This window comes from Aulonocara sp. 'chitande type north' Nkhata Bay, linkage group LG5, assembly GCF_057382095.1.
Source record: "Aulonocara sp. 'chitande type north' Nkhata Bay isolate Kocher_YH1m ecotype deep benthic linkage group LG5, A_spYH_male_GT1.1, whole genome shotgun sequence".
Taxonomy (NCBI): domain Eukaryota; kingdom Metazoa; phylum Chordata; class Actinopteri; order Cichliformes; family Cichlidae; genus Aulonocara; species Aulonocara sp. 'chitande type north' Nkhata Bay.
Window position 1 is genome coordinate 15078776 of NC_141348.1, and position 12248 is coordinate 15091023.

A 12248-nucleotide genomic window follows, 5' to 3' on the forward strand; every position below is an offset into this window, starting at 1 on the left:
AGCTCGTACAAAGAAAAGTGGTTTAGGTACCCACATTGAGTAGAAATGCGCCATTTAAGGACCATTTACTGTCATATGACCGTTCTTTAAGAAACATAAGCCCATATGAAACTGATGTATGTTCTCATGTGGCACAATAAAAGGTTCTCTTCTTTTCTTTTCATTTTCACTTGTTCTTTGGTTCAGTCCAATGTTTAAGACGATTTCATCAGCTTTGGGGAAAAATCATAGTTTTGGTTATTAGTCAAGTCTAATTTCCATTTCGCCTTGTTGATAATGCCATACATGCACTGATCTTCCCAAAAGATGTAGGTAGCCATCTCACAAATTTACAGCCTTTGTTGTGAGAAACATTACATTTTGTGCCGCAGACCAGTGCGAATTACTACTTCACACTTTTGCTGTGAGAGTGGGCTGGCAGATGACATAGAGTATTATGTTGATTTTTGAAAAGGGAAAGAAGCAATACAAACCCTGCAGCAAACATACATTAAAATGAGACTTTGTTCAAATGTTGCTGCGCTGATTTTTATTATTTCATGAAAATAATCCACCCACCATCACCACCCGCCTGCAGCAGATATCACAAAACTGCCGTATCTTAATGACATTTTGGACAGTGAAAATTTCAAGCTGGGAGCACTTTCAAATCTTTTCATAGACCTCCTCTGCTTTGTAGGCATCAATTAGCCTCATTTTCAGATCCTCAGTTGTTCAGAGGATCCCATGGCTGTTAAGTGTTGCCACAAGATTTAAAGAGTCAGAACTTACCAGCTTTGGACCTGCCAAAAGCTGACAATTCTTCACTTTCCTTTCAAGTCCTAATTCATCAATTAAGGCCTAATGAGATAATAAACCTCTAAGAATTTTACAGCGAAACGAGAGCCAAACTTTTGCAAATGCCGCAGATGGGATTTAATTTCCCAGTGTTTGTTTTTTTGCTGCAAGGTCTGTATATACGTCTTGTCACCTCTTAAAATCAACTGAGGGCAGGCCGAACATTTGCATATAAATGTAACCCGTCACAAATTACTGCGCTAGGGGAGAAAAAGCAATTCATGAAATAACAAATGGAAAGCAGAGTTTGTCTACTGCGAGGTGTTGCTACTGTAAAAGAGAGCGGGGACGCATTTTGTGAGATTTGTTTAATAATTCAGCACGGCCTTAAACCAATTCACTTCAAATGCCCAGATGGTATTTTTATTAGGCAAATGCTCCATACTTGAAAGAAATAATTTCCTCACCTCCCAAAACTGGCAGGGGTACCTACAAGCCATGAGGAATTCACTGTGAGGAGAATCAGTCGTGCACGTCTTAAGGGTCCTAATTCACCAAAACAGTAATTTCATGGATGTATCTGTGCTAATGCCACAGAGGCAGATTAAAAATTAGTGCTTTGGAGCCATAAGTAAGATAATCTGAGCCGAAGGATGGATGTGATCTTCCTTACTGCGTCATTCTGAGGGGAAGTCGCACGGTCGGGCCATGGTCACGTTATGAACAGTGCTGTGTTTGACTAATTAGGTTTAAGTGTCGACATGTAGCCTCGGCAGCCATCTGAATGAAGGGAAACTTCTCAGACTTGGGGGGGGGAAAAAGTCTTTTTCCCTGGAGGACCTTCTATGATTTGGTTTTTTTTGTTGTTGTTTTTTTACAAGTAAGACTTGCTGTTTATTGCACAGGGTGTAAGTTTAAATCCTTGTCATACAGTTCCTCTGCCAAGATTTCCAGAGTATAATAAAAGCATAAGCACAATACCCCGAAGAGAGATGAGTGGAGTGTACTTCTCATATCTCTGACCTTACAAAATCCTGCCCTCTGGACAGAAACACCAACTGAGCTGTAGTCAACTACACTAGGAGTGCTTCCTAATTATCAGCCTCAAGCAGTTTGTTTTGAAGATACCATTTAAAGGAAAGAAACCGAAGAAGAAGAAGAAGAAGAAAAACCTGTTCAGAGACCAGGTTTTTCTCAATACGGAAGGAGTATGAAAATGAAGGAGTATGAAAATGAATGGCAGGGACAGGGGCTGTGTTGATTGACAGTGCAATACTGTCCTATTCCTTTTGATGAGATTAAATTGTCATGACCTCTCAGATATGGAAATTGAGGCACCGATGTGAGGCTTCGGAAATGTCAACATTATTAAACCAGTTAAAGCACTTAAAGGTGCAGTTAAGTCATTTCTCCTGCATTTTTTTGACTTCGGCACAAAAGCTAAATATGTATAAGTTTATTATACTGTATGTAAATTCTAAACTTTATTAATAACATAAGCTCCCAAAATGGAGTAAGACATTTAATGCTGACGCCAAATTTTATTTTGTTGCAAATTATTATTATGGAACATGGTCATTAGGCTAAAGTAGTCACCCTTTTAAAAAATAAAATAAAATATGAAGACCTATAACTGGAAATGATTTATAGACTTATAGACATATTTCCTGTAGGTGATCACAGAGGCTCCTGATTCATTGTACTATTTATTTGAACCTTTCACTCACAATCAAAGTCTTATCCCGCAGTGGCCTATCACAGCTGCTTTAATAAAAAGCTAATATCTCGGGGGCTCTTGCTATACTTATACTGTGGATCAGGGGCAGAGGGGGTAAGTGGTGTGTGAAATAGACTCCAGTTAGCTGATGGACATAAGAAAGGGCTCGGATGGTTGGTTGTCACTCACACAGCCAGAACCGCTTTTGCTCCATCTGAAGTTTAAAAAAAAATATGAATCTAAATTGGCTGGAAAATGCATTTTTCTACCAATAGATCCCAGAAGTGGCACGGGGCATCATCACACAGAGTCATTCGGAGCAAAGACGGTGCACACCGCCTTGCCTGCTCCGCCGTGCGGTAGGAGGGGTTGTAGTGACGCTGTTATCCAATGGGCACCGGCTTCCTCCGGACGGAGCGCAGCGTCTCTGTCTCAGCGGCACTTTTGCGCCAGACAAGTACGGTCGGCGTCTCACTCAGCAGTGGAGAAGCGGAAGACAGCGCTCCGGGAATTACTGAGGTGTATTTGGCGAAGAAGACTAATCTTTTCCTCTTTTTACCCCCCACCAACACGCGGGTTTTGCAAAGATGAACGCTGGCTGCGTCATCTTGGCGTGCACCTTACTTGTGGGCGCATCCTCGGTAAGATGAGTTAATTTCTACACGTATAGTCGCCCTAACAGTACGGTGGAAGTGCTGCACTGCTGTAGTGCTTACTTCGGTTTTTGCAGCGCGCTGCAGGGGCGCTCGAAAGTGGCCGTTAACGGATCAGCTTTTGCGCTATGATGGCAACACGATTTGTGTAACAGAATCCCGTGTGGCCCATTTGAAGTTGGTAATTATGTCGGCTCTCACTGCAGTGGAAAAGTCACTGATAACTCTTCGCTTGCCTCCACATCCTGTCGTCCACATAAACTGCAGTGCATTATTGCAGAGGACAGTGGTTTCCAGAGGGGCTTCTCGTGCTGCTTGCTGCGATCAACTTCGTTTACGCGCTCTAATGTCTTCTTTTGTTTTGAGTTAAGGGTTTAGCGCCTAATTACGGACTTCGATTCAAGAGGCAAATGAGCAACAGTATAAATAGCTTATATATATTTTTTTAAATATCCAAACTCAGTCAAATGATGTACTTATTATTATGGGGTTTTGTTGAGGTGTGCTGATAGCAAAGCCGAGTTAGGGGTGGGGGGAGCGCAGTATAATTTCTTTAGAGTAGCATTGATGGTGCGATGAATAAGGTGCATCCCTGGGAGTGCATTCTTCCTCCCCACTGGATAACGTGAGCCTACGGCTATGTCTGTATGTCAGCTATATATTTAAATGCACTTGGCTTTCACACATGCGCACAGACTTCAATCAGCGTGCAATGTATATATTTCATGTTTGAACATTTCCAGCTGGTCATTCTCACCATCTTTCTAATGCTCATTAGTCCTGCCACTTATATTACTTTTCTTTGAGTTTCATTATATTCAGAATGTGTGGATCACATTATTGCCTTAATCATGATGATTATGGTCCTTGAAATAGTGTGTCACGCATTCAGGGTGTAGTCCACCTCTTATACTCCTGCTTCTCGAAATCCTATGTAGACAATAGAGTAGGTAAAGATGGATTAAAGTAATTTATTTCCCTTTAATTCCTAATCTAAGTATCTCCCGTGAAGCTTGATGTATCTTTACAGTGAATCTAAGCAGGTGCCTGCAGCTCCAGAGTTAGATTTCCACACTGTGACGGTCTGAATTTCAACGTGCTGTAGTCTGAAACAAATCATTCACTGTGGCAAGAGAGACTGTGAGATTCAATATCAACTCAAAGAGGCCGTGAGATCAGCTTGTGACCCTGGTGGCTGCAAGTCAATTTGCCAATCTTAACAGGCTGCCTTGTTTTATTCCTCAGGGGAGTAAGGCAGGCCAGCCCCTCAAACCCCCGTGCAGACCAGGCTTCTCCCAGAACTTCTACACGGTGATTGTCTCAAGAGACTTACTGCACGGCCAGAGCATTCTCAAAGGTAAGCCTGCCGCTGCTGGATCTCATTTACCGTCTGATGATAGTTTCTCTTCTTGGCCCAGATGTGTTCCTGACTAGTGTGATCGAATGAGTAGGTTTGTGTATACTTTTGCGAGTGGTAGAAGGAATATATTATGGTGCGCGAATGACTTCCGACAACGCAAACTTGCCTGGGCAACCTAAGAAACCCATCTCGAGCACAGGGATATCATTTTATAATTAAGCAGAAGGCTTGGGGAAAAAAAACTCGCCATGCCATTAAAAATGATGACTGTGTGTGTAACGCATTCTGTTCAAGAGTTTCCATGTGGTGTGACGGCGTATTGATAAATGAACAATTGCTTTACACTGCTGTAGTAAAAACAACACATTTGTTCTTTGTTTGATTGACTGAGCAGCGAGATCACAGAGCAAAATAATCTTAATAGCTTCTTCCCCTTTCTGCACGTTGCAGCTGGAATGCTCCAAACCTTCTTCTTTTCTTTCCACTTTTCATTGTAATATGTTTTCCGTCCTTTTTCTTTTCTTTCTGTTTTTTAGAGGAATACAATTCTGTTGTTGTTCGCTCCATTTCTTTTCAGTGGAGGCAGTGTACTGAATCTACAGAAGTTCATCTCCTGCCATTTAAAGGATGCTCTTTTTTTCTTCAGTGTGTCTCTTCTGTTTGCTGGTGCATCCTAACCATATTGGAAATGAATCCCCCACAGCCATATTCCTGTGTCCCAATTTGCATAACTGACAGATAAACAGCACCTTTGACATTTGCTGGATGTGCTTCTATAAAACAGAACTTCAAAAATTCTAGATGATGAAATTACCCCCAAGACGAGAAGAGAGGAGGCCGTGAAGTTATATTACTTTGGTATTTTGAGCATTGCGAAGCTGCACCAAGTTCCTGCTATGAGAGTTCAGGGACTTGGTTTTTAAATTGGGCCCAATATTTAGGTTGTTTCACATTTTCTTCTCTTTTTTTTCTCATCCGTTGCAACTTACATCACTGTTATTCATACTTGTGGGTAACAGCTCAACAGCAGTGTACAATAAGCTTACCTCTCCCCTGACACTTTGCCTTTATAGCCGAATATTTGTCTATTGTTATGTGAAATGCTATTTGCCAGGAGGAAATGACATTCTCATTGTAACAGCTGTTCGAGCATTTTCTGACTGCAAGGAAAACAACTGAATTATTCTGGAGGTTATTTTGTTATTTAGGTAGCTGACAAGGACAGTGCAGCTGGTCAGTGGGGAGCCAGTTTGCCTGAAGGGGCTCAGGGCTCAAGGTTTCAGCCTGTTTAGAAATGGGCTCAGGCATCCTCACTGACCCAAGCAGTATTAACGGAGAGTGATATGTATCCAGACTAGAGCAGGGCGATATGGCCAAAAATATTTATCACGATATATATTTGAAAATTTGCGATAACGATATAACTGACGATATAATTGATGCGAGACAAAATACAACTCCACAACATTACTAGCGCAAAAAGACAACCTTCCATTTATTTTCACGTAAACAAGAAGCTGGTTTTTATGTACATTAAAGCTTTATAAAAATGTAACAGTGCAAATGCAAATTCCTTGCTGAAAGTTTAACCCAAAGGCATTTCCAGTAGAAATGGGCTGACATATCCTGAGCATAACCATGTATAATATCCACTGAAGTTAAAAAGAGGTGCTTTGCAACATTAAACTGCAGTGTGCAGTACGCATTTTTCGGACCATAAGGTACACGGGATTATAAGGCACATTAAGCGAAACAAAGCAGTCAGATAAATCAAACTTTATTAAACTCATTCTTCTTGCTTCCTCCACTTCTGTACCATTGATTCATTAATGTTGAATTCTCTGGCAGCTGCTCTATTGTTGTTGCAGTATATTAATGACTAACCTTGTATTGTGGATGGATTTTCTCAGTTGTTCTCCTGACTGAAGTTTGGTCCGTTTACAGCATCCTGCCATGCGATTGCATTTGTCTCTAACCATGAGGAACCTTCACGTTAACTTTTATAAGTGGAAAAGTGTTAGTGCTCGTCCTCCAGCTTCACTGTTTATGTTATGCTAACATCGCTGTGTCGCTAGCGATCACGTAGCACATCATTATATACCAGCTAGCCCAACTTCAGTAACCCTACAAACGTCACTGCTGTTTAGTTTCCTGTCTTCATTTATGTTGGAAGTGATAGCAGAGCTGTACGTTTGAATTTTTTCAGAAATCTCTCAGTCAGAACATGCTATATCATGCTTTGGTAACTAGCGAAACTAGCGAGCTAACTTCCGCTAGCTTCCTGCTAACTTCTAACTCCGTTAAATGTAATAACTTTTGTTTTCATGGATGCCTGGAAGTTAAACTTTATAGTTACACCTGGTAAAGCAGCAATGCTGATCGTTTTATTAAAGATCAAAGAATTTAGACAGTTTTCAACTCTCAGTGATGCTGCAGTGTTGTTTGACCTGAAGTCAAATATACGGAGTTTGGGACCCAGATTACTCCCAGATTTAAGAGCATCTTAGTCCGACCGACAAATATGACAATAACGACGGCCGCTTGCATGTTCTGCAAAAAAATGTGCTTTGTTGTGTATCTGACGGACAAACACCAAACCAGTTCCACATCACGGAAGTTGCACCATTTTTACAAACCAACAATCGGCCATGTGCGTATGAAAACAAAGGCACTGCGCATGCGCGTTTTACTCCCATTCTATCGCGATATTTCATTTTCCTATCGTTGCCTAACATTATACCGGTATTACCGTGAACGGTATAATATGGCCCAGCCCTAATCCAGACAGATATTGTATGTCGATTCCTCCTTTATGCTTGTGGGTGTCTCGGGGTGTGGGGGTGTTACATGCATGCGATTCAGCCTGGTGTACATATTAGCTGTACGCTTGAATTCGAGAAAATGTCACAGCAACGCTCAGCTGCATTAGTTTGATGTATCTTACGTGGTGCGTCAGCTCCGGCTTTGATCCATATCGCCTTTGCTTCAAGTCTCCGTCTCTCACTGTCTGTCTGCGTTTGTTCTTGGTAAAAATCAATCTGAGAACCATATTGTCTTCCTCAAAACTGCCATTCAAAAGGATATAGCTGCAGCTGCTTAAGTTCTCATGCACCGCCTAATGTGAATTGGCTAGCGTTACTTAAGGTTTGCATTCTATACAGTGGGACACAATGTGGGAGGAAGTCTTTAATAATAATGCCACAATATGTATAACCTGAATCTGTCACTTAACAATAAAAAAAAAATGAATGGATGTAGAATGAAATTAAAGGAGGGGGTGGGATGCTCAAGAGCTGGCTATGGGGGTTGCTGGACTACTGAGGTCTGTGTGGCTGCTGTCTCCCTGGAGAGATGGACAGTGAGCAGTTGAGGGAAGGACCAAAAAGCTTTGGCCCAGCAGGTGCAGTGTGAACCAGGCTTCTGTTTCCAGTCACTGAACAATATGTGTGCCTCTCCTCCTTTCATGCTGAGGTTGCAGGGGGAGTTGTCTTTCTTGTAGTTTATTGTTTTGATGCTGTGTGGGTAGTTTGGCAGGGCTACACAGTATTTTCCTGTCAAATTCATTAACAACAAACTGCATTTATTTAAGACTTTTGAAATGTTTTTCTCTATATTGTAGATGCATGCATGTGGCCATTTATGACCAAGACCCGCAGCGTTTGCTTAAATGTCCAAACTGGTGTCCTGTTACACTTTCTGTTACTGTTGACAGTTTTGAATTGCACACGTGCAGTAATTAAAATGAATGGGCTACCTCCAAGGGACCCACTGATTTTTAAAAATCTATTTCAGTATAGACCAACAAAAATATAAATTGTAGCGTTTTTAATTTTTTTTTTAAATTTTAAAAAAATTTTTTTTTTTTTAAGATTTGGATCCGCTTGTCCCCTTGCAGGGCCAATGCTAATCAATACAAAGATATTCAGGGTGATAACATTTATCCTGTGAAGAAACAGTGTGGTCTCTTCCAGAATGAAAATGACACCATACATAGGATGTGAGGGATATATCATATTCTGCGGGATTGGCAAAAACAGATCGCAACCTAAGTGATCACCAGATATCGGACCAACATGTTAGACAGCGCTCTCTCCCACCTTTGTCAAAACAAACACACACACATTGGAGTTTAGGGTCTGGTGGGGGTTCCACCTTTCCAAGAGAGGGCAGCATCTCATGACCCAACACTGTCCTAGAACATCTTACGCTCTGTTAATGTTTCACTCATCTGTATGCACATGTAGTCTGTTTTATTTGTGAGGATTAAAGAAATAACACAGAGTAAAGGTTGAGTAAGGTAGCCACACTTGAACTGGCAGTTCAGCAGAGTTCACATTTAATGCCTTTAAGCCATAGCCTATCAGGGGACTCTGAGCTGCAATTCTATCTGCATTGGATGCTTTAAGAGTCCATGAGGGAGGGGAGTTTTCTCAAGCCACAAAGGATTGTGTAACCCTTTCTTTATAGGAATCTATTTGGCATCACCCTATATCTCACAGAGAGTCTTCAGGAGTGTCATGTTTCCTCCTCACTCTTTTTCATTTGTGGAGTCCTGCACAGGTAAAACTGGAATATTCACTAATAAAGCAGGTATAATAATATTTTGTATTGCAGCAATACCTTCTTTTCTTAATGCTATGATATCTCAGATTTATCTTTATTGGTCATGATTATTATGTTGGGAATGAGAATGAATCAGTAGAGTGCATGTTTTTTTTCTGGATTTGACAAAATAGAAACCAATAGACACTCTCTAAACACATTCTGCCATTAAAACTTGTCAGCAGTTATTATTGGTATGGTTTAATATCCTTGCAGCTTTTCTGTACTTCCTCCTGTACAGTACAATGCAAAAGTCCCAAGCCTTTGATGTAGTCTTCAGGAGTAGGTCTCCAGGCTTCTTGATGAACACTCAAACCTCTTCTTTGGATGTTGGCGGCTGTTTGTTCTGTTCTCTGTTGAGATGATCCCACACTGCTTCAATAATGTTGAGATCTGGACTCTGGGGAAGCTGATTCATGACTGTTTGCTTGGGATCATTATCTTGTTGAAATCCTATTGAGTCCATTGCCTGTCAGATGTTTTCTAGATGGTATTGCATGGTGGATCAAAACCTGACCTTACTTTTATGTGTTCTGAACTCCTTTAATTTTGAAAAGATCCACATAACCACTGGCTGAAATGTAACCCCAAAACATAAGAGAGCCTCCACAGTTTTTTACAGATGGCTGTAGATCCTCACTGTTTACGTCTGTCCTGACCTCCTCCATGCACAATGACAAAAATTCAGAAATTCCAAATTTGAATTCATCACTCCATAAGACCTGTGGCAACTGATTTTCAGTTTTGCAAAGTGCCTGATGACGCAATTTAAAACTGGTTCTTTGCTAACTTGTTTGCCATGTGTGCACAAATCCCGTGAGTTTAGGTTTTTTTTTTTAATTAATTCATAAAGGATTCATATTTCAGCCTTAAGTGGCTTTAAAATAACAAACAAACAAAATCCTCTGAAAATGGTCAGGTACAAGGACTGGACTGAGAATGAGCAAAAAAGCAGCCAATGCCCAAAGGAAAAATTTGAAAGACCTTCAGAAAGCCTGGAGAGCTATTACTCAAGACCACTTTAAAATATGACAAGAAAGTCTGGCTCCTCGGAAGCAAAGTATGAAGAAATGACGGGTGCCTCCAGACTTTTGCACAGTACTATAGGTAAAGTGAAATGTCTGCTCAAGTACTGAAAGGTCATTGTAGAAGTGCAATGCATCATTCAGTGTCCTCTTAAAACATTTTTCACTGGCTGAATAGGTTAAAAAGGCTGTTATTGCTTTGAGGTTGACCACAGAAGACCTTTGTTTAACTAAATCACAAATCTCTGCGCTGCCGCAAAGTTGTGCTGAATAAATCATCCCATGCTCCCGTGGATAGGTTTATCTGAGGCAGGGTCAGGATTGGAGGGGAAGGCAGTGGCACACAGGCGAGCAGACAGGCAGGCCCTGAGTCGTGGTCCGTGCAAATTCCCACTGTGGGCAGATAAGCCGTGAAAAGAAATATTCCAGTGATTGCACATCACTGTGTAAACCATCACCACGCTCCAAGAGCTGGACCAGTCACCTAGGAACACGCACAAAGGGGATGTGGTCTCAGCACAAAAGAAATTGATTCGAAATACGGTTTGGTCAGGACGCTGTCTCTTTAAGTCACTGTGAGAGCATACTTGAAAAGACAATAGTGATGACTTTTGCCATTCCAGCAGCACAGTGAACACCACATATTTCTCCCTGTGTTAGCAAGATATGATTGATTCAGTAGATTCCAAAATATCATATTTTTAAGCCTCACACTGAGGAAGACCACTTTATTGTGGGCAAAGGAAAAATAAAAGCACAGTGATGAAAACTCACTGTTTGTGGGATAAAAACATCAGGATAGACATGCGCTTTATAATGTCATTGCCATGTTTTCACTTCCCCTAGACGATGAACTCGGAGATGAACTCGGTTATGAAAAAATATAATCCACAATAAGATGTCTTTCCTTGGTTCCTTCATCCTTGGGTTTTTAATTTAAATTTGGGTCTTGCGGTGCGTACAGGAGAAAAATTAAACACACCGTCCTTTAATCTAAAAGATTAATTTAAGGAGGATTCTGCCTTCATCAGCTGTACGCTTTCAGCATGGATTTCCTGTTGTTTAATTCCATCTCTAAAAGTTACACATACAGAATGGCTTGTAACATGACCCCAATTAGACTACAGCAGGAAAATCTGGCAAGGAGCCATATCTGCTTTGAAACAGCCAGCTCAGCGTTTACTCTAGCGTGGAGAACTTCTGACTCCTAACCCACTATCCAAAGTGACAGGGCTTTTATAAGTACGTCCAGACCCAAGAACTGGGGGTGAGTCGGGAGAGGGGGGGGGATTATGTTTCCAGGCATTTGATAAGCGGAATGCCATTTTCCTTCTGACTCACGAACGTCTCTCTTGTCCTCCGGAGAGTCTTTCATCTCTGCAGCCAGGACCTGCAGTCTGTGGCGAGCTGATAGAATACAGGTACAGAAGATGAGCCACATCATTTCTCTTTATCTCGCCTGCCTTCTTACCAAACCAAGCTACGCTCCTATATCCCTCAAACTTCTTACATACATGCTGAGCCAATTCCATCAAGCAAACCACCCAAGATAAAGGACAAGCCACAGCACAATGCTTTTTATCCTGTTTTGTAGTCATTTTATCTTCGGAGGTAGTAAGTAAAAAAGGGGCTTTTGATAGATAGGAAACTGGCTGTCGGCAGAAATATCACCGCTAGGGCCTATTTGTGAATTTTAATAGCGCTAGTGGACTGATCTTGACTGTGCCCCTCTTAACTGTATACTACTATTTGTTTAGTCTCGTGGTTAGTCACTGGGTCATGGCCTCTACTCTCATGGAGTTTCATTACAACACAGATAGCTTCATTGCGGTCCCGTATGATGCCCTCTGAGAGACGGCCGCGATTCATCTCGAGCTCCTTGTGTTTAGATGGCGATAAGCTGTCAGAGACAAACCCAACCCCTTAGACTCCTGCTGCATTTTAAGAGCACCGTGCAGTCTGTTTGGTACGGTTATGCAGTAGATCTACATTTCCTGACAAAATAGCTAATTGTGCCCTGAATACCGACCTTCAAATGGAGCTAACCACGATATTATCAGACCTGTGATTGCATCTGAAAGAGCTGGCGGCCGTGGGTTAAATCATAGAGTGAT

At 41.5% G+C, this 12248-nt stretch overlaps 1 protein-coding gene across 2 annotated transcripts in view; it reads left to right on the top strand.

The window, feature by feature from the left end:
• Nucleotides 1-2952: 2952 nt before the first annotated feature.
• The window catches only part of cdh4 (cadherin 4, type 1, R-cadherin (retinal)), a 241205-nt gene continuing 231909 nt past the window's right edge, over nt 2953-12248 (top strand). For both annotated transcript variants that reach the window (XM_086291574.1, XM_086291575.1), the window contains exons 1-2: nt 2953-3135; nt 4393-4504. In XM_086291574.1, coding sequence (XP_086147700.1) covers nt 3082-3135; nt 4393-4504 — 166 coding nt within the window. In that variant the 5' untranslated portion in view covers nt 2953-3081. The remainder of the gene's footprint in view (nt 3136-4392; nt 4505-12248) is intronic.